This window comes from Gymnodraco acuticeps, unplaced genomic scaffold, assembly GCF_902827175.1.
Source record: "Gymnodraco acuticeps unplaced genomic scaffold, fGymAcu1.1, whole genome shotgun sequence".
In the NCBI taxonomy this organism is placed as follows: Eukaryota; Metazoa; Chordata; class Actinopteri; order Perciformes; family Bathydraconidae; genus Gymnodraco; species Gymnodraco acuticeps.
The window spans coordinates 1,482,509-1,502,219 of NW_022989974.1; the positions used below are offsets into that span (position 1 = coordinate 1,482,509).

Sequence of the window (19,711 nt, forward strand, 5' to 3'; positions counted from 1 at the left end):
CTTGATTGGCCTTTTTCTAAATGTCAAGACTTGAACACATTCATCTTCTATCAGTGAGATAGCAGACATCATACACTTCAACACTGAACCCACGACCCGGGGAAAATTGGTGCTTATTGGTTGCTGAATGAGCTGAACAAAATGCAATCTCCAAGCTATTACTTTTCCCATCCAAGTCATTTATAAATCCATCCGCCTTCTAGCACCCTTTCAGCCAAGCTTTTACGCCGACGGGACACTGTTTTTGCTCAGGTGACACCGACCAGGTGAACTCACAAACCCGGCTCCGGTGCACGTGGTAACCCAGGTCTACTTTTACTGGTACCTTTGTGTACATCCCTGCAGAACAAACACATAAGGGAAACAGTGAGAGTGAGAAGATAAGGAACAGCAGAGGAGTCCGGAGCGCTTCTTCTCTCCTCCCCCTTCAGACCCCTCCGCTCCACTCCATCTCTCCCTCTCCCTTTTCCTCTCCCTCTCTCTCCCGCTCTCTCTCTTTCTCTCTCACTCCCCCTTTCTTAAATTGACATTGGTCTGGCTCAAAACATGATAACAGAAAAGCCTTCCTCCGCTCCCCGTTGTCGGGCTGTCCTCGCCGATCACTTGAAACCGAAATAAGCAGCGCAAAGAGGAACGGGATCGCACAGTGTCCTATCAGCGGCTCCTCTGAGGGAATAACAAGAGACCTTTATACCGCACAGCCTATGTGCTCTTGCGCATCGTAGACCTTATAAAGTACTCGTGTTCAACTCTAGTGAAAGATAACATGTATATGCACGCTTTGAGACGCGCAAGCCTTGGATTTGTAGGTTTCTGCCTGGTCGCCTTTGTCCAACAGTCAGCTTCAGGAAGTAAATCCACTCAAGGTACGTTTTCATGAAAAGAATAGCTTAATTTATAACTACTGATGGCTGGGAATGTGCTGTTTTGCCAAACTGCTTGTAGCCCAATTGATAGATTTCTTAGATATTTTTTGGAAAGCCATTGATCAGCTGTCTAAATAGCTGTATTAAAACAAGTAAAAAGCAGAATATTTGAAAATGTAGAGAGTACAAAGTAACATTTTTAGAGCTTTTGATCCATCAAATACTCTGTTTAATTCAAGCAGGCGCCTTCTGTTGATCCACTGACTCATTATGCAATCACTCAATTGCTTTTTTATGTTGTGTCAGTTGATTTGTATTTATGCAGTCTTGATGAAAGGAAACATCAAAAGGCTTCAATTAAGTTTCACTGAGTGTTTTCTGTTGTCATAAGAAAAAAGCAGCTGTCTCTGATCTTCAAAGAGCAAGCAGTGTGAACGGTTATGTTTCATAGCTAATCCTGCAGGTAATTGTAGTGAGGATAGCAGGAGGTATTTGTCACAGTCCAGACAAGTATTTGACACCGTCCTGTAACGCACACATGGAGGAGTATCTGTCTGTCAGACACTGCAGCTACAGTGCCGGCCTGCACCCACCCCCCCCCCCCCCCCCCACAGCTGCCCTCTTGCTCTCTTCTCTTGTGAGAAATTATTCAGACTAGACAAGGGCTGCCTGAATAAAAAACCCTGGCACCTTACAGAAAGAAAGACACGGTGTTACACACTCAATCTGTGATCGGCTCAACCTTTCTTCTCAAGGGTTTTCATCACTTAATTTTCCCACAATACAAATGCCAAGACGGAGCTGCCAGAAGTATTTGCATGCAAAGACACATCATGGTTCCTGTGTGAGTGCTGATTGTGGTCGGTGATGTTTCACACACACAAAAAGACATCTCTCGGGCGGTCGACAAGGCCAAAAGAGAAAGGGGGTGGGTGACTATTTTGCATCCTGGGTGGTCTGCCCCCACTTGTGGGAAAACTCAATATTTACATTTTGCAATTAGAACTACTTTTTTCTCACTTTATTTTCCACAACATCGATTACACACTTCCTTGTAGTGTGGAATGCCGCTGTGTGAGTGTCGGTCTGTAATGGCATGCACCTGTTTGTTGGTGACCGAGTGAAACGCCATGAACGACCACTTGGTTGGCTTCTCCTCCAGTTCCTGTTTATCAGTGCAGCTCTGCAGTGACATATTGTCTGTGTTTGACTGAGTTATGTGTGAGCATATTTTGTGCTTACTGAAAATAAATATTGTGATTTTATGTTGGTGGCAACTGTGGTACTGACAAGTCTGCAAGCTGGGAACAATTTTGCAAACCGTAGAAACAGATGGAAGAACAATGACTAAGAAAATGCATAATTTGTCATCTCAATATTTATTCAACGCAGATGTTGCGGAGTCTTTGTCTTTCATCAACGTCAGTCTAATCATGGCACTGAGTTTCAGGCATCAGTCATTACTCTAAGAAGAAGAACGGAGCAAGAGAGCAGTGGAATGACGGGAGGGAAGATTTGAGGATGTGGTGGAGAGAATGACAAAGAAGGGAAAATTGAGACAGTGGGAAACGGGATAGATTAAGGCAGCCGAGACAGACGAGGAGAGAGAAGGTTTCTTAGTGTGGCACCAGCAACAAGCGGGTAAAAGAGAAGGAAAGGAAAGAGGGGAGCCATAGACGTCATGGCAAATCACTTTCCCTCGAAAAGAGTCAGGAGCTCTTCGTTAATGCAGCAGCACCAAGGCAACGGTTGGTGTGGGGCTGACATGCTGCTGGGGCTGGCTATGTTGGTGTAACCTCTGCTCCGGGGCCTGGGGGTCTAAAGACGCAGGGCTGCCTGAGCGGGGAGGAAGGCCAGACCCAGGCCTGGAGACACTGTGGGAACCCAGCAGCCTTGGCAATATGAGGCCCAAGTGACGGGGAAGCTTACCTAGAGTTGCTGCCCCGAGTCCCCACTATTAGCGAGATGGAAAGGAAGAAGAAACCCCCCCCCCCCCCCCTTCCATCACCAACCCATCCACCCCCAACACTCACTCTTTCCCTTTTTCACCCAACTCTTGCTTTGTTTGCTTTGTCCTCGCTTCCTTTCCTTTGCACTTAATGAAGTAGCTGTGGTTTTTCTCTGTCAGCCATAAGCTACGACTGCATGACACCCAGAGTGTCAAAAAGCTTCTGTCAAAAACCCTTCTGTCCCCCTCTCCGGTCCCCTGGATCTAGTCCGGCAGATTTTTGTTACTTGATAGAAGGCAGGACATTTTGCAGGTCTGTGTAAGCATGGAAGTGTCTGCAAATGTGTGTGCATACATGTAATTGGGGCAGTGAGAAGAGAGTGTTGGTTTTTCGAAGCTGAAGAAACATAAAATAACTATTATAGGGCTTTTATTTCTGCCCGTGCCCTTGAATGTCTCTGAATGTTAGCTGTTAAGTAGAAAGACGATGAAGAAACCAAAGGAAAGTGGACAGTCTACAGCACTGTCTTCTATGGACATGGCCAGTCATCTCACTTAACGTTTTTTTTTCATCACCTTCACTCTCGTTTCTTTGGCTGTGTGTTTTGTTTTATGCGTTGCCTGTGAGTCCTGACAGGCTCATACAGTGGTATTTGTAGAGCAGTTACACTTATCCCCACAGAGACTGGAAGTGCTTTAAAACAAGCAGACACAAAAGTCCCTATTTGCCTGCCAAGGTACCGGAGCACTATTTTTGGTAAAGTCATTTTTAACAGCCGGGCGAATGGAAGATGTTTTCAGGTCAGCCAGGGAAGAAAAAAAAAACCTCTCATCGGGATGGTCTGTGACTTTGAGAAGCTACAGACTTTGCAGATCAGGACATTGCTGTTCGGATCATTTAACCAAAGTGACATATCATCCTTAAATTTCTCCCATTCATTACATCTCGCTATGTAGACCCAATTAAAGCAGATGAGCTCCTAACCTAGAAATGCCCTTTACACAAAGTCAGTCTTTTCTCTCTCTGCAGCAGTGACAGATGGTTGTGTTCTCGTTATGATCCGAGTGTCTGTGGCAGGTTGAGCCTCGGGGTAGCCCTCGGTCACTTGCTGATGAGTGGGTGGAGGGGATCAATCGAGCTTCACTCTACCACTCAGCAGACACACTCAAAAAGCATCCGCCTGACAAGTAACGCTCCAGTACCACTGTACATGTTGTTACAGAGCAGCCGAGAGAGCAGAGAGATTATTATCTTGGCATTACTTGAGTGGTGAAAACACTTGATAACCATTCTGTCCAAGAACAATGCGGTATGAATCACGAAAACGACTTTGATCTATGGGTGTGTTGCGAGGACAAGTGTGTGTGTGTATGACTGCGATGAGGGATTTTTCGACTGGATATTAATGATTGCACTTAGCAGGCACAAGTGCTTTCACTTCCCAAAAATGAGGCTCCGTTATAAATAGAGAATCTTTTAAAAAACAGGGAGCAGGTCGAGGTTTATGTGCTTTTTTATTTTTCTCTTCAGTGTGGCCAAGTTGCAGCTTGATAGAAACATTTTAGTTTAGTTTTAGGGCAGGCAGGGTACAGCTGCACACAGAGCCAAGGCCATGTTTACCGGCACATGTAAAGTCGAAGCTGTCTGGTGCAAGCTGTGACCCAAGGCGGTTCAGTGAGCCTTCGTTCTGGACAGTCACTCACTTTCATCCCGGCTACAGCTGGAATGAAAAAAGAAAGACATTTTCATCTGCAACAGAGCGTTAGGGATTCTCTAAACAAGGAGCTCTAAGTGCACTTTGCAAATGATTAGCATTTAATCCATCTATTCCCCCTTTTTCTTGTATTAAACCGCATATTTGCTAGAGTGTCTTTTGTATCTTAAGAAAATGAGATATAACGTTATTAGTTCTCTCTTTTGCAAGTTTCAATGCTTAATCTGCATCACATGCACAATGTGTAAATTTAAAGAAATGAAACAACATTATTTGAGTAGGAAGATTGACAGCACTTCTCTCATTGTTCAATTTACGGCTACAACCAGCAGCTTATTTTAGCACCACTACAAGAAAGGGAGGGGGGAGCTAACCTGGCTCTGTCAAATTGTTACTGAATACATCTTGCAGCACCCCTGAAGCTCACTAATTAACACCTAATTCCTCGTTTGTTTAATCAGTCCGGTTACTTCCTTGAGTCGCTGTTGGTTGCCTGGCAACGGCATTGAGTCAAGGAAGAGTCAACACCCCCCCTTCGCAATACTGTTAATTGTCGTTACACCTTATGTTTCTGTATGGATTGAACAATGAAGCTATAACAAGTTATTTGTAGGTGCTGGTAGATGCATTTTATTTCAATGTGTTTGAGGCTAGGTGTTATCACACATTTCCAGTCTTGATGCTAAGCTAACTGGCTGCTGGCTGTAGCTTCATATTTATCGTATGGATATAAGATTGTCATTTTATCAAACTCTGAATTTCCCAATTATGTTTTTGGTTTAGAGTTTCCTGCGAATGATTTTGTTTCAGTTTGTGTCGGCATGTGTGTGAGTCTTTGTAGTCTAATCATCTTTTCTGCTTGTCTTCATTTTACATCCAATTATAACTGCTTTCCATCATCTGCACATATAAACTGAATTTGAAATGTAACAGCTACCTACCTGTAGATATTTCAGATTCCCTGATCCCTAGAGGAACACATCAGCTGTTCAGATTCTTCTGTCATGGCTTTCTCAAGTAGAAAATCACCTTATCAGCAGCTAGCGACACCGCTGTGACCATTATTTGTCAGCTCATTTACAATGGGTGCAGGGTTGACAATGCTGTACACAGTGTATATTTCCTGTGCAACAAGAAGACAAAGTAGTTAAAATCACCCAAACTTTTCCTGCAAACACCATGACAACTGCTTTGTATGCAACACCAGTGTCCAGTGGTGAGAAACATGCAAACCCTCACACTGAGGAGTGCAGAGCTAGTGAGGAGTTTGTTTATTTACCGAGGCTTTAATCTGAACAATATGTTCCAAATGAGTCCTGTGATACTTCTCCCGACTGTGGAGTTGTGGTTTTAAAAACTCTCTCCTGCTCTTTCCCTCTCCGCCTGTCAGTGGCCTTTGTTCTCTGTGCAGATGCGGCACTGGGCTGACATCCCTGTTGGTTTCGGGGGAGGATGGAATCAGTGTTGATGGCACTTTAACCCCCCCCCCAGACTTAAACTCACCTCCAGAGCCCCCTTCAAAAGTGCTGATGGCTTGCTGCGAGCCTCCGTGCCGTCCCTCAGCCAGCTGCAGCAGCTCTCAGATCATTATTCCTCTAACTAACCCCCTCTCCACAGAGCCCACATTTGTTTTTCTGTTACATTACTCACTGATTGGGGGTACTGTGACTCAGGAGGAGATATCAGGGGGACTGTAACCTCAGGCTCTGAACTCTCTAATCCCACAGCTGACGCCCCACCATCCTTCCTCCTCTTTGGCCTCTCTTCCCCGCTCCCCCCTGTGACCTCTCTGCTGAATAATGAGGCTGCGTCTCTCTTTGAGAGTTTGGGGGGGGTCAGCGAGGGACGTCATTAGGCTGGTCTGCGGTGGTCAGCGTTGTCGGAGGGGGGTTGGGGGTCAGAGAGAGCCTTGTTTACAGACTGTGTGTGTTTACATTCCTGATGGTGAGCGCCAGCTTTAGAGACTGCTGGAAGTCAAAGGAAATGCTCTTATTCTGCTTAGTAATGGAAAAATCCAACCCAATACATCAAGGAATCCAAATGAAAAAAAAACGCCTAGTTATTTATTTGGTGGGTTCTGGCCAATGCATTCTGGGTAGAAAGACGGATGACTTCACCGATGAATATGGGACGTCCTCAATGGACAGAGGCATGGGACAAAACACATGACCCTCTGCAGTATTTAATCACCCCCACTGAACTCCAGGTATATATTTATTGCAGACTGTAATAGCTTATGCTGGTGATTAATGGCAAGCACTGGTTGTTCACGGCTCTTTGTTTTAAATTATTATGCAATCGATCATACAGGCATATGGGCTGCATCTAGGGTTATGTTTATCTTTGATTAATCTGCAGTATATTTATTGATTAATTCATTAATCATTTGGTCTGTAAAAATGTAACAAAATATTCCCATTTCAAGAGTCAATTATAACATTTTGTTTAAACTGCAGCTCTAGAAGCAATGATGATTTACGATGGACTGTAATATTAAAAGGTGCACATTTATGTCATTCACATCATTAAAAAGGGTACTCTGAGTGGCCAGGTGTCTATAGATTGCAAGAAATGTTTACGGCTAAAAAAGATTTATATAGATTTCAATAATAATACTTACAGTATAACAATAATATCCATATCGGGGTCGTATAGAGCTGTTATGATGAATTGATCATCCATCAACAGGAAAATGAACAGCAATATTAACTTTAATTTCTTTAAGCAAAAATGACAAACTTTAGCCAGTTCCAAACTTTTAGATGTGAGGCTTTTATTTCTCATATTTGATTATAAACTGTATATATTTAAAAAAATGTTTTGCTTTGGGTTAACTGACAAACAGTGACAAATATTTATCTGAAAAAAGTTTGCCAGAAAGTTTTCTCCCTAACTTGCCGTAACCTTTTTACCTCTCTAAAAAAAAGCCTTGAGATTTTACATTTTCTTCTCTGACACCCATTCCAGTCGGATTGAAATACAGTAGTGATGGAGAAGCCATCAAACAGTTTATACGTCTTACGAGTGAAATGTTAGCAATAAGTGATTATGCTGTCTCACTGCATTTAAGTGGAACATATATCCAGGCAGTTCCAGCCCACTGAACTTCACATTTCTGAGCTTCACAGCTTACACAGAACCATTCACTTTATGCCCCAGTTTGACAGGAAACAACTAAAAATATCACACTTGTGCTGTAATTGCTACGTAGCCATCTTTATAGTCGGTACTGTATCTGGTTAAAGTAACCACCAATGAATGTAATTGCTGTGTGCAGAGGGTAGAGTATCATGTCAGTTAGCTCTGTTTGTATGAATATAAGGTATACAGCTGGTCTAAGTGCCACCCTTTCCGTGTATAAAATAAGCTGCATGGGGCCATTAACGACGACACATGCCACGAAGGTTGAAAAATCCCCTGAAAGGTACAAATGAATTTCTTGTCACTTTGACTCTTCGTGGGAAATGGTTACAAGTTATGCTCAATTATTCATTGTGGTACATATTAGCCCCCAGACCCTTGGAGCATGTCATGTCGACCTCTCTGCGCTCTCTTAGTATTACTCTATGATTCACTTAATTACTGTAATAAGTGTTTTTCTTCTGGAGGTGGTCCGGAGGTCTGTGAGTCATAGTGTATTAGGGCCACACATGCTAAAGGGAAAGCAGGGCACCAGATGCTTGGTCTGTGGTGAAAATAAGAGAATCAACATTATTTATTCACAGAGTTTGAGAAATGCTTAATAAATGAAATGAGGTCAAACTTGTCTCATCATTGTCGCTGTCTTTTTGTTGGAAAGCACATATTGGTATGTGCTGGTTTGAGTTAGTTGAACAACCCAACCCAAAATACACATCCATTATATCAGTTATAGAATAGGTCAACTGTAGAACAAGGGGTACATAATTAATTTTGGACTTAAGAAGCTGACCAGGTTATTGGAAGCTTTAAACAAATAAAGATACATGGTCACAATTTCCCCTTGTCTTAAGTTATTTCCTATAAATACTTTAATTACTGGAAAATTGAAAGAACAGATTATAATTTGTTAGGGTTGATAAGATAACTGTATTAACCGCCAAAGAGGAAACTAGAATTTCCCATAATGAAACTCAACAACAACAACCTTTGATTTGAATACATCATTAGTTTTTTCAAACTTTAAACTCCATTTTAATTCTGACTTCACAGGTGAACTGAGTGCCCCTTTAAAGAATATACAATCACAAGGTTCACAAGGTTAATAGACATAAATAATAAAAGGAAGTCTTGTACACTCTGGTTTTAAACAAGCTAAACGCAAAGATAGTCTTTCAGCAAGTTAACAAGATATTGCTTTCATGTTTTTGTGCATTTTCCCTCCGGCCCCAGATTCATCTGAGGCTTCACGGTTGGTGGACACAAGCAGGGAGGGACCCGGGGTTTTGAAGTTGTGATCACAGTTTCTGAAAGCACAGGATCAGTCAGTGGTCATGATTCCTAAACATTTAGAGTGTGTGAAGGATGAGTGTAAATATCCCGAATGGAAGCAGTTGATATTTTTATTCACAACTTTGTGGAGGTTTGCTGGGCAGCCAACAGAGTGTCCCTTCATTAGCTGAAGGGGATCTTGGCAAGAGGGGGAGAGATGCTAAATTTTGTGTTAATGTTGACGTCTGCATTTCATCAAAACCATTTTTCGGTAGAGGGAGGGGGGGGGGGGGGGGGGGGGGGACTGGCCAGTCTGCTGCCCTGCACATTTTGGAGATCTGTGACATTTCTCCAGTGTGCTGTGATAATGTTGCAACAACCAGCCATAGTTCCTGTCCTTTCCACAACCTCACACTCACTTCCTCTCATTAGTGCCTACCATATATAGCGCTGGGTGTGCACACATTCAGGCAACTAATATCACTGTGATGTGGTGAGCGTATACAACATTTAAAAAAGAGTGGTACACTGATTGTTTGTTAGTTGTTATGTTTTGAGTTGTGCATAATGAGGAATGGGCGGGGTGAGCTTTCACATTTTTCTGCTGAAGGGGGAAAGTTTCTCTGTGAAATCTGAATTTAAGACGTACCTCGAATAACTATTTTCAAAGCAAATCATGGAAAGACTTTGGGGAAGCAGGAGACATCTTGTATCAAGTAGTCAAAGAGTCTAGATTTTTCAGATGCGGGTGAAGCATAGATGTAATTTGAACAATATTAACAATTTTAACAAGGTAGTTAAACTAATTTGTAGAAACAACAAATCAAACAGATTCATTATTTTATAGAACATGTATTTGTGTTGGTCTTGAAACATGTCTGAAAGTGATCTTTAAATGTTAATAGGGACATATTAATTTCCCCTTTTTCTCAGGTGGTACAAAACATTGCTTGCTGTATTTTTTCCAATCCCAAAGCTAGACTGTAGGAAATTAGCCATTTTTCCAGACCCTATGCTTTTTCTTTACAACAAAAGTGTGTGAGTTGAACACCATTTCATCATATGGGTCATTTACAGTAAGTAGAAAAGAGGTGTTACCGTCTTTCAAACTCTGCTGCTCTGTAGCTAAAGTAATTATCCTGACATTAGCCCCATCCTGTACAATCACAACCTTAAGTATAGTGTAAGTGTGGTTCTAAGATGGATAATTACAATACTTGTTACTTTGTAATTATACGCAGTACGACAAACGCTGTGATCCTAAGAACACCTCTTTATGGACTTGAACCCAGCACCCTTCCGCCTTTCCCACAAGGAGCTCATGAAAATGATGAATTTCATCCGAAAATGCTTTTGTCAAGAAAGAATGTTTTGTTTCTGACGTGAAACTGCGACCGTTGAAAAGCTGCACCAAATCATTCTGTCAGGAATACACAGCTGAATACTCTGCTGCTCCCGCTGACGGAATGCATCACTTGGTCCATATTTTTTTACTTTATTTTGAAAGTTGATTGCAGGCAGCGCCAGTAAAGCTACACGTATGGGTGTCCCAGCTCCACTCAGTCTATTTCTGTATCTAAAGGAAAGGTGATGGGCTGGAGGGGGGCAGCTTTGGGGCAAAGCAAACAGCGAGGGTCTCAACACTCAAAGTAAACATTACCCCATGTTTGAACTACACACCTTCAGCACTACAGTTCTCCCACACACTCGCGCTCTACCCTCTGAGTTTTATTTCTGCTAACACCCCCTTGAGCCGGCCCAGCTAAATACACCGCTTATCCCATGGTCTTCTCATAAATCAGGGAGGAAAAGCACCTCTGACAGGGTCTCACCTCCACGGCCAGCAGCCCTTAGCCGGCAGCTCTGACTTTCATGCAGGGAATAAATGGACTAATGGCTTTTCAGAATGTCCTAATAACCATCTGTGAGGACATAAGGATGTTTTATCCAGCAAATGTAATACAGGTATAATAAATCACATGTATATACCCGACTAACTCTGAAACTCTCCTATTGCCACTTACAGAAAGTAAAAGTCTGCTTTGCTGGGTCGACAGCATATGAGGATACTTTTAGTAGTTTGACACACAGCAAGTTTCATTGAGCAGACAATCGAGCATGAAATTAGTCTGTTTAAGAGGAGTGAAAACATGTTTCAATATTAGCTTTTTTTAATCTAAGAAAATCATCAAACTCAGTACTCTGAGAATGTCACTGGGTTTAAACAAAGACTCCAGCTTTCTGTGGCTTTGCTGTGCTCAAGTGCATGAGCCAAAGGAGGGCAGCAACAGCAACAATATTAGAAATGACACATTCCCCAAAGGAAACTGTTTAAACATCTGAGCATTGCCCAACATCCCTTTCTTCTTTGGTTGTGTTGTTTTGGCGTTGTTTATTCATCCTTGTCTCGAAGCGTCGGCTTCATCCTCCACTGCCTTAACTTGTTCCCAACAACTGTGATTCCTCAACACAAAAGAATGAAAGAAACTCAATGAAAAACACAATCTTTTCATCTCGGGCATGAGTCAATTACCAGAGCAGCATTTCTGAGCACGCTCCATGTTTTTTTCCCCTCAAAGTGTTCAGAGGATTCTCTTCTGGAACATAAGGGTTTATCGATTCTGACATGTTTATTTCCACGGCAAAGACATGTTGGGTTTCCAACCTAACCAGCAGATTTTGGTTTTGTTGTTCATTTGTCGGTTGGAAAACTCCCAGTAACTTGTATGGGAAGATTTAAAAAAGGAAAACAGGCTATTGTAGTTTGTGGGCGAGGGTGTCCTCATGTGTTTTTATTTCAATTTGTGCAATTCACACTAAAGGCAATGGGAATGTTGAAGTCACAAATTGCTTGTGTTTTGGTTGGTTTCCACATTTTGGTTAATGAGTTTCTCCCTTTATGCAAACTCTTTGCACAGGCGTAATGTATTTTTCATGTGCTCATACAGTTGGTGCTGTCTCAGGTTTAGCTTTAGTGCAGATTTGCCATCCTTTTATAGATTGTAAGGAGATTTTAAAGAGGCAGAAGCTTTCAAACAGTTGGTTAAATAATTGATGTGGTTTTTCATGCTGTTTTGTTTGTTTAAAACCCTAAATGCAAAGCAAGCTGCTCTGTCATCATTAAACATTTGAGTGAAGATAATATATTATAAGATGCCGGTAACATAACATCAGAGTTACTTACAGATTCTTATCTGGTGCCTCTTTAGCGCACAACAGTTGCCCGAAGCACTGACAGCATTAAACTAGTCTGCGTGCTAATTTGACTTGAGGAGACAGATATATAATTTACTGTTTTTCTGCGCTGTATATTTGTGTTTGAGTTTCATCATTAACCTTTCAGATGATATGTTATGATGTGACTCTTTAAAGTTTCCGACTTGAGGCGTGTTATTAAAATAGTGTATGTGAGCTTGAGTGTGTTTTTGTGTGAATGCGAACTTTGGCTCCAGATGGAAACATTAATAACAAGATGAAAAGAGGGATTCTTTGAGTTTCTGTCATAATGAATATTAATTACAACAGAGACTCAGCACCAAGACATTTGACAATAGGACAGATATTTCTTTGTGATAAATGCCCCCTCTATTGAAAAACACTTCACACAGTCTTTTCTGTTCTTATCCTGGAAGATGGTTTGCAAAGAGGACGGACCCGGGCTGCTCCTCAGGAGAATCTTTATTGTTCTCACATAATATAAATCAATGCAGGGCGCGGGGAGCTCTTGCATCACTAAATGGCTTTGTGGAAACTTGGCAAGAGAGGAGCCACAACTTGTCCTGGTGCTATATTCCTTACTGAATGTAGCAGAAATGTAAACAATCAAACCAAATTGGTCAAATCCACTGGCTGCTCTGTTTTCAAACCTTTAACCTTGACTCAACATCTAAAAGTCTAGTACTATTAAAAAAGCTAGTGTGGGTCTTGGGATGCTAATGTCCTCCACTTCAATCTAGGCAAGAACATGTAACTATTAGACAATGAAGATATTGATGAGAGGGTGAATCTAACAGTGCTTGAACAGCTAACATTTTTGACATGGTTAAAACAAACTAGGTATGTTTTTCCAATGAGTATAGTTCCTTTGGATTTATGTAAAATCTCTCATTAGTGGGGCTGTGAAAGCAATTCAACAACAGGATTTAAAAAAGCTGAACTTATAACTCCATCTGATGATTACGATGTTAAAATTGATCTATATATCCAACTTTGTCAGTTCATTAAGTTCATTATAAAGTTTGTGAATGTGATCCTACGATAAGCCTCAAATCATTACTGCGTCAGGTTCTTTTTTGTCTCATTTCTAGCTGTTAGTCATTATTCATAACATGCAGTCTCTTTGCAAATTGTTAATATGCATAGTCATATATTATTTTATTCTATCGTTAGCTCTTTGTGTAGCGTCAAAGTGCTTAAAACTTCTCTGAGTAATCAAAGTCGGTTTTCCCAAATTGGTCCTGATGATGCAGGTCGCCAACATGGTTCAATAGCAAGTAACCAGTCTGTATATCTTCATCTTTACTTCTCTTGGTTTGTTTTAAAAAGCTGTTGTGAAAAGAAACTGGAATAGGACTAAAATGCAAAAATATGTATGTTTTCCCCTTTGTCCGGACCGAATGAATGAAACTACAAGTGTGAAAGCATCCATACTGAATATGGTGAGCCCTTCTCCTCTAGAGCCACCAGCAGGGTAATATTTCTAGTTTCGAGTGAAAGCGTTTTTACATAATAACATTCGTTCACCCATTCATACAGAGGCAATGGCTGCCATACAAGGTGCCAACTACTTGAGGAAGCTAACATTCGCACACAGCTTTGGCCATACCATCGGGAGCAACTTATGGTTATGTATCTTGCCCTAGGATACATCGATAGGTTTTACTGCAGCGGCTGGGAACCCACAACCTTAGATTGGCAGACAACCACACTCCCTCACAGCTCATTAGCATGTTGATGTTAGCATTTAGCACAGCTCAGCATCACAGAGCTGCTATCAGCTGCATTGTATTTTTGTCTTGTAAAACCTAATCTTGATTCAGACACTAAATACTTTTTACTCAAGCACTGAAACCTCTGCCAGCTTTTCAGTGAAATTCACCTTATAGCAGGATAAGAATGGATCTGACCTGGTAGCCTTGTGTTCTTCATAAAGCAATACCAGCATTAACAAGTTCCTGTTTTGATGACTCACTATGTTGGCATAAAGGTGTTCAAACCTTTGAAATTACCTTCAATTTCAATTCAATTTGGTGTAATTGGTGCCATCAATGTCCTTCTGTCCACAGCAGACTTTATGTCCTCCAGGAATAGGCAGATATGGGCAATATCAGGGTTTAGGTTACAGGTCATTTCCCAGTGGGATCAGCCAGCTCCTGCAGAGGGCTTGTGATAAGAGTGATATTGGAAGCTATGTAAACCTTGTTAAGCTGCCCTTCCCCTGTGTGCAGGGGGGTAATCCTAAACACCTGGGCTAGTTAACTGGGATTTGGTGGGATTAGGGGCTCCATGAGGCAAACCTGATCTTGCTACCGATTAAATCCATTTCCATTCTTATCTTTTCACATTCTCTATCTTACAATTCAAACTCAATCCAGACGTTACACAAACCTTTTATACTGAGCTAATTTATACCTGCCCATACCTGTAATTCTGGGATTTGAGATATAAGTAAACCTAAATGTGATTCACTAGTCTAGGCTTGGACATCCTGTTTGGTTAAAGTTCATACTGTACATAAGATTTAAATGCTCAAAATGTGTTTTTGATCCATATACATGCTTCTGGTTTTGTTGTAGTGGTGTTTGATTTTAGCCTTGGTGGCAGTATGATTTTACGGATGGTAATCTCCATCTGTTGTCTGGTCCACCACTTTGGTCAGATTTAAATATCTTTGTATGCATGGATTATCATAACATTAGGTACCAACAGTATTTGTCCGCAGAGGATGAATCCTATTGCCTTTGGTGATCTCTTTACTTTTTCGTGCGTTTCCCACCGTTAGCATGACATTTACATTTTTGTTTCTATCAAAATATCTTGACAACTTTTGGGGAAAATTTCCTTGCAAAATGGTTCAAACATCCATAGTGGCTATTGGTGAATGTTCCTGTTGTACCATTATTGCAGTAGATGATCAATATTTCAATTTGTCCAAAACATCTTTGACCAAACACTTGCATGTGTTGCATTAGCAGAATGAGCATGCTAACACGCTACATTAAGATGGTTGGTGCTAATGTTGGCCTTTTGCCTGTATACCTTTTTGTTTGTATTCCATTGAAGGCAGGTACTGAAACAACATTGTACTAGAGCTGCAACAATTAGTGGACTAATCGATATATCAATAGGCAATTATTTTGATAATTGGCTCGTTAACCAGCCATAGGTACCCCAATTATTTTATTTTGTATTATTTGTTTTTAATTTATGTGTTATTAAGGCTCCTGTTGGATATTTGTTTTTTTTCACAAGCCTTTGTTTTTCATGACCCCCATTTGTAAAGAAAAATGCCCAGTTGATCAGTTAAAGGTTACTTTTTGGGGGCATTTTTGCCTTTTTTTTCAGTGTAGAGATTCTGGAAATTGGGAGTAAGAATCGTATGACCTGCAAAAAAAAATCTCAATGTTGAAATCCCCTCCCTTGTCCGTGGTGGTAATGCGGCTTCTACTGTAAAAAAGTGCTCTGGAATAAATGTTCTTGAAAATGGCATTCATTTAATAAGGTTTTCAGTTATCATTTCAATGTGTTGAGTATGTATGTCGCTTTGGATAAAAGCGTCTAACAAGTGACATGTAATGTAATGTAATGTAATGTAATGTGTTTTTGTATCTGGTAAGTGGTTGAAGGAAGCACAACCAATTACATTATAATGAATTATATTTTGAAAATCTATGATTTTGTGTCACCCTCATCAAAAAAGCCTTTGCTCCATCCACTAACAACCCCCTCCCTCTTTCCTCCTTTTCTAGATGTGGACGAATGTGCAGAGGCGCTTGACAACTGCAGCATCGATGCAATCTGTCAGAACACCCTGAAGTCATACAAATGTATCTGCAAGTCAGGCTATAAAGGGGATGGAAAACACTGTGAAGGTAAAGTGTTAACGGATTAATGTGCTAATTTACTGTGGTTGGAGGCACACTCTTCTCCCGTCGGTGGGAGCACAGGAAGGGTTTTTACAGTACATTAAAGTAAAAGGAACATTTCTCAAGTTGATTTGCCTCATCTATCTGAACGTAAGCCCTTGAGCCAGTGACAGGCTTGATAAGACCTTCTGTCTCACTCAACATAACTCACTAGCTTTAAGACTCTCCTGAAGAGGTTGGAGAGAGAGAGGGAGAGCGGCAGACAGAGGAAGGGGAGAGCCAGGTGCAGAGTGCTCCTTTGTGACGAGATGAAATGAGGCAGTACATTTCCTACACATGTTGGAGGAGAGAATTAAGATAGTGGCTGAAACGGCAGTCGGAGGCCCTGCCAAGCAGTCAGGGATATTTCCACAGCCAGAGGCCGGCCTTGTAGACTGTCAGACAAAAGTCTGTTTTTTTAACCTTTCTCAATGTGCCCACAGCTTCCCGATCATTATACTCCAACATTGTTATTAGGATTATTACAAAACCATATTTTATGTCATTTTTTTCCATGCTATTATTATTCTTTCATTAACTTGACAGGGTGTTTTTCATGGCCCCCTGCCTGGAGGTTATAAAAGTTGGCCTTATTGAATCTATTGTAAACTATGTGCAAGGTCGGGTTTCCATAGAACTGAAGGTTAGCTGACGTCTCTCTTCAAGGCCGATCTACTTGTACAATTAAAAAGTAACATTCATAAAAATGAGCTGAAAAATATCTTTGAGTAACTGGGGGATTGATTTGAGAAGAACAGTACCTGTTACTTGTGTGAAAGGAGAGCGGCAGGAATCCAAAAAAGGAAAGCTAATGTTTCCATGCTGTATGGCGTGAGCCTCATTACCTCCTCCACCTTGCTTCTCATTATAGTCCGCGGTTCGGGTTGGACTTTTAGTTTTAAAGGCTTTGTTCAATATAACTTTTAGCAACAGCTGAGATTCCATGCACAAGATGTTGTCTTAAGGGGACTCTTGATTTGTCTGCTGTTAAATTATACTTTCAACATTTTTCAAGTATGTATAATAATCGTCAGGTGCCCAATTGGATATTTCTTGCAGGTTCTTGCTAAAGAAAGCTCCCATCCTAAAATTCTCATGATGTGTATAGTAAGTTAAACAAGACAAAATCCACACTCCCTATTTTGCCCAAAGATAAGGTTATCTGAAGCTAATAATGTTATATGTTTCATAGTTTAATTTAGATAAACCTTGCCTTATCTTATCTCCAAAGGCTTTGCTTTTATTGCGCAACATTCCGTCAGTGTTTTACCAGTGTGTACAGCTGGGAAAAATGATTTCTGTTTCTTTGAGGTGCTTAAACTGACAAAATATGACAATGAACCTCAAAATTAAACTCAACGCGAAGGTAATTGGATTGAAAATCTTTTCATTTTAATACGTTTTCTTTATCTTACTCTTACTTGCTTAATCTTACTCCTTTAGAAATAAATGACAAGGGAATTATCTGTTTTAACTTTTAACTTTACTGAGTTTGCTCTTATAAAAACACCATAAATACAGAAATGGAAATGTGTCCATGACCTTATATTACTTATATAGAAAAGCTTATATATTGTATTTGATTATATTGTCAGTAAACCAAACTAAAACGTAATTCTTTCAAATCCCATCCCTTATATTTAAGCCTGATAATTAAATGATTTTACTCTTTTATGTATTTACATGCTTTTCTAAAAGACTTCTTGTAAATGTAAAAGGGACAAAAGGTTGGAGGACGTGACATGCATCAGATAAAGGCGAACTCAAAGCTATTGGAGAAAACATTACTTTATTAACATGCGGTGGGTGTTTCAGGTTTAGAGAGGAGCAGAGAAAAGGGGAGGCTGATTGAGTGCTGTGATGGGGGAATGACGGATGTGTGGGAGAGGCAGGGAGCAGGAGAGTGTTTCTTTGTTTCAGTCCCGTCCCTCTGCTGTCAAGGCGAATTAAGCCCAGAGTCTCAGAGAGGAGCCGAGCGACCGGGATCATCGGCCCTGAATGGGTCCGTAAGTGCTGGGTGGAAGTACGCTGAGTTCTCAACCCACCTTGTTTGGGTCTCCTCAGTACGAGGCCTTCAACCATCATCATAACCATAAGAGACAACTGCTCTCAGGCCACTCACAATCTGCAGCCTCTCTTTATCTCACGGGTCTCTGCTCTCTTTGTGATGTGTCGCATTTCCTTGGGTTTAGCTACAGGGACTGATGAACCAAAATGGTCAATATTAGCCTTTTATTAATTCATAGGCACTTTCACACCGCAGTACTTTTCCCACAAAGGTTCATGAGAACTTAGTTCATGAGAACTCTTTAGTTCTCATGAACTAAGTACAGATCGCGTTCACACCGGAATAAATTCCTGGGGAAGGATTAGGCAAATGAAGCCGCTGACGTCAATTCTTCTTCTTCTGCTTTGGGTTTACTGGCAGGCCACAAACAACTTACGGCGTATACTGCCACCCGAAGTCCCACGGAGTTGGGGACTGGCTTCAGTAGAAGCTGCTGGGACTCCCAGCAGCTTCTACTGAAGCCTTCCGAGTAAATCGCCAGAAAGCCGACACCTCCTCATCTCCACCGCTCCCATGTTTTCTTTTGAGTTGCCATAAGTTAGTCTCTCTGCGTTTCTGCGCTGGGCTAATGCTAATGCTAATAATGCTAATGCGAGGATAATAAAATGGCGGCTTCACAAAACTTTTTGGGAGTTTTACGGGGCGTGGTTTGCATTCCGCCCAGCCAATCAGACATAGGAACCTTTTTCTCTCACGAAAGTACTATACCTGCTCTCTAGCAGGGACGGAAAAGGGGGTAAAAAAGGTTCTGATTAACTAATTTTTGTTCTTTTTGGTGTGAACGCGACATTTCGGAACTATATCGGAACTAAAGTGGGAAAAGTACTGTGGTGTGAACGCGGCTATTAGCCGCGTTCACACCAAGTACTTTGCCGTACTTAGTTCCCAACACTTAGTTCCCAGCACTTAGTTCCCCTATGGAACTAAGAGCCGATCGCGTTCACACCGGAATAAGTTCCCTGAGGGAGGATTAGGCAAATGAAGCCGCTGACGTCACTTCTTCTTCTTCTTTGGGATTACTGGCAGGCCGCAAACCACTTCACGGCGTATACTGCCACCCGAAATCCCCGGCCGGAAGTCCCCGGAGTTAGGGACTGGCTTCAGTAGAAGCTGCTGGGACTCCCAGCAGCTTCTACTGAAGCCTTCTGAACCAGAACGCCGACACCTCCTCATCTCCACCGCTCCCATGTTTTCTTTTGTGTTGCCATAAGTTAGTCTCTCTCCGTTGGTGCACTGGGCTAATGCTAATGCTAATAATGCTAATGCGAGGATAATAAAAATGGCGGCTCTACAAAAACATTTCAGAGTTTTACGGGGCGTGGTTTGCATTCCGCCCAGCCAATCAGAACTGTGGTACTTTTTTCCCCCAGGAAAGTACCTGCTCTCAGCAGGCGCTAAAAATGGGGTGAAAAGTTCCCGGCACTTAGTTATTTTTTTGGTGTGAACGCGACATCAGGGGTACTAACGGAACTAAACGCGAAAAGTACGGGTGAAAAGTACTCGGTGTGAACGCGGCTATTGGCTACCAGTCAAATTGTAAAAGTCATTAATGTCAGTACTAATGTAAAGTAGGTTCCTTT

The 19,711-nt window shown here is 41.5% G+C and overlaps 1 protein-coding gene across 3 annotated transcripts in view; it reads left to right on the forward strand.

The window, feature by feature from the left end:
* Positions 1-462: 462 nt before the first annotated feature.
* scube3 (signal peptide, CUB domain, EGF-like 3) overlaps positions 463-19,711 on the forward strand; it is a 71,852-nt gene continuing 52,603 nt past the window's right edge. For all 3 annotated transcript variants that reach the window (XM_034210993.1, XM_034210994.1, XM_034210995.1), the window contains exons 1-2: positions 463-866; positions 15,908-16,030. In XM_034210993.1, coding sequence (XP_034066884.1) covers positions 767-866; positions 15,908-16,030 — 223 coding nt within the window. In that variant the 5' untranslated portion in view covers positions 463-766. The remainder of the gene's footprint in view (positions 867-15,907; positions 16,031-19,711) is intronic.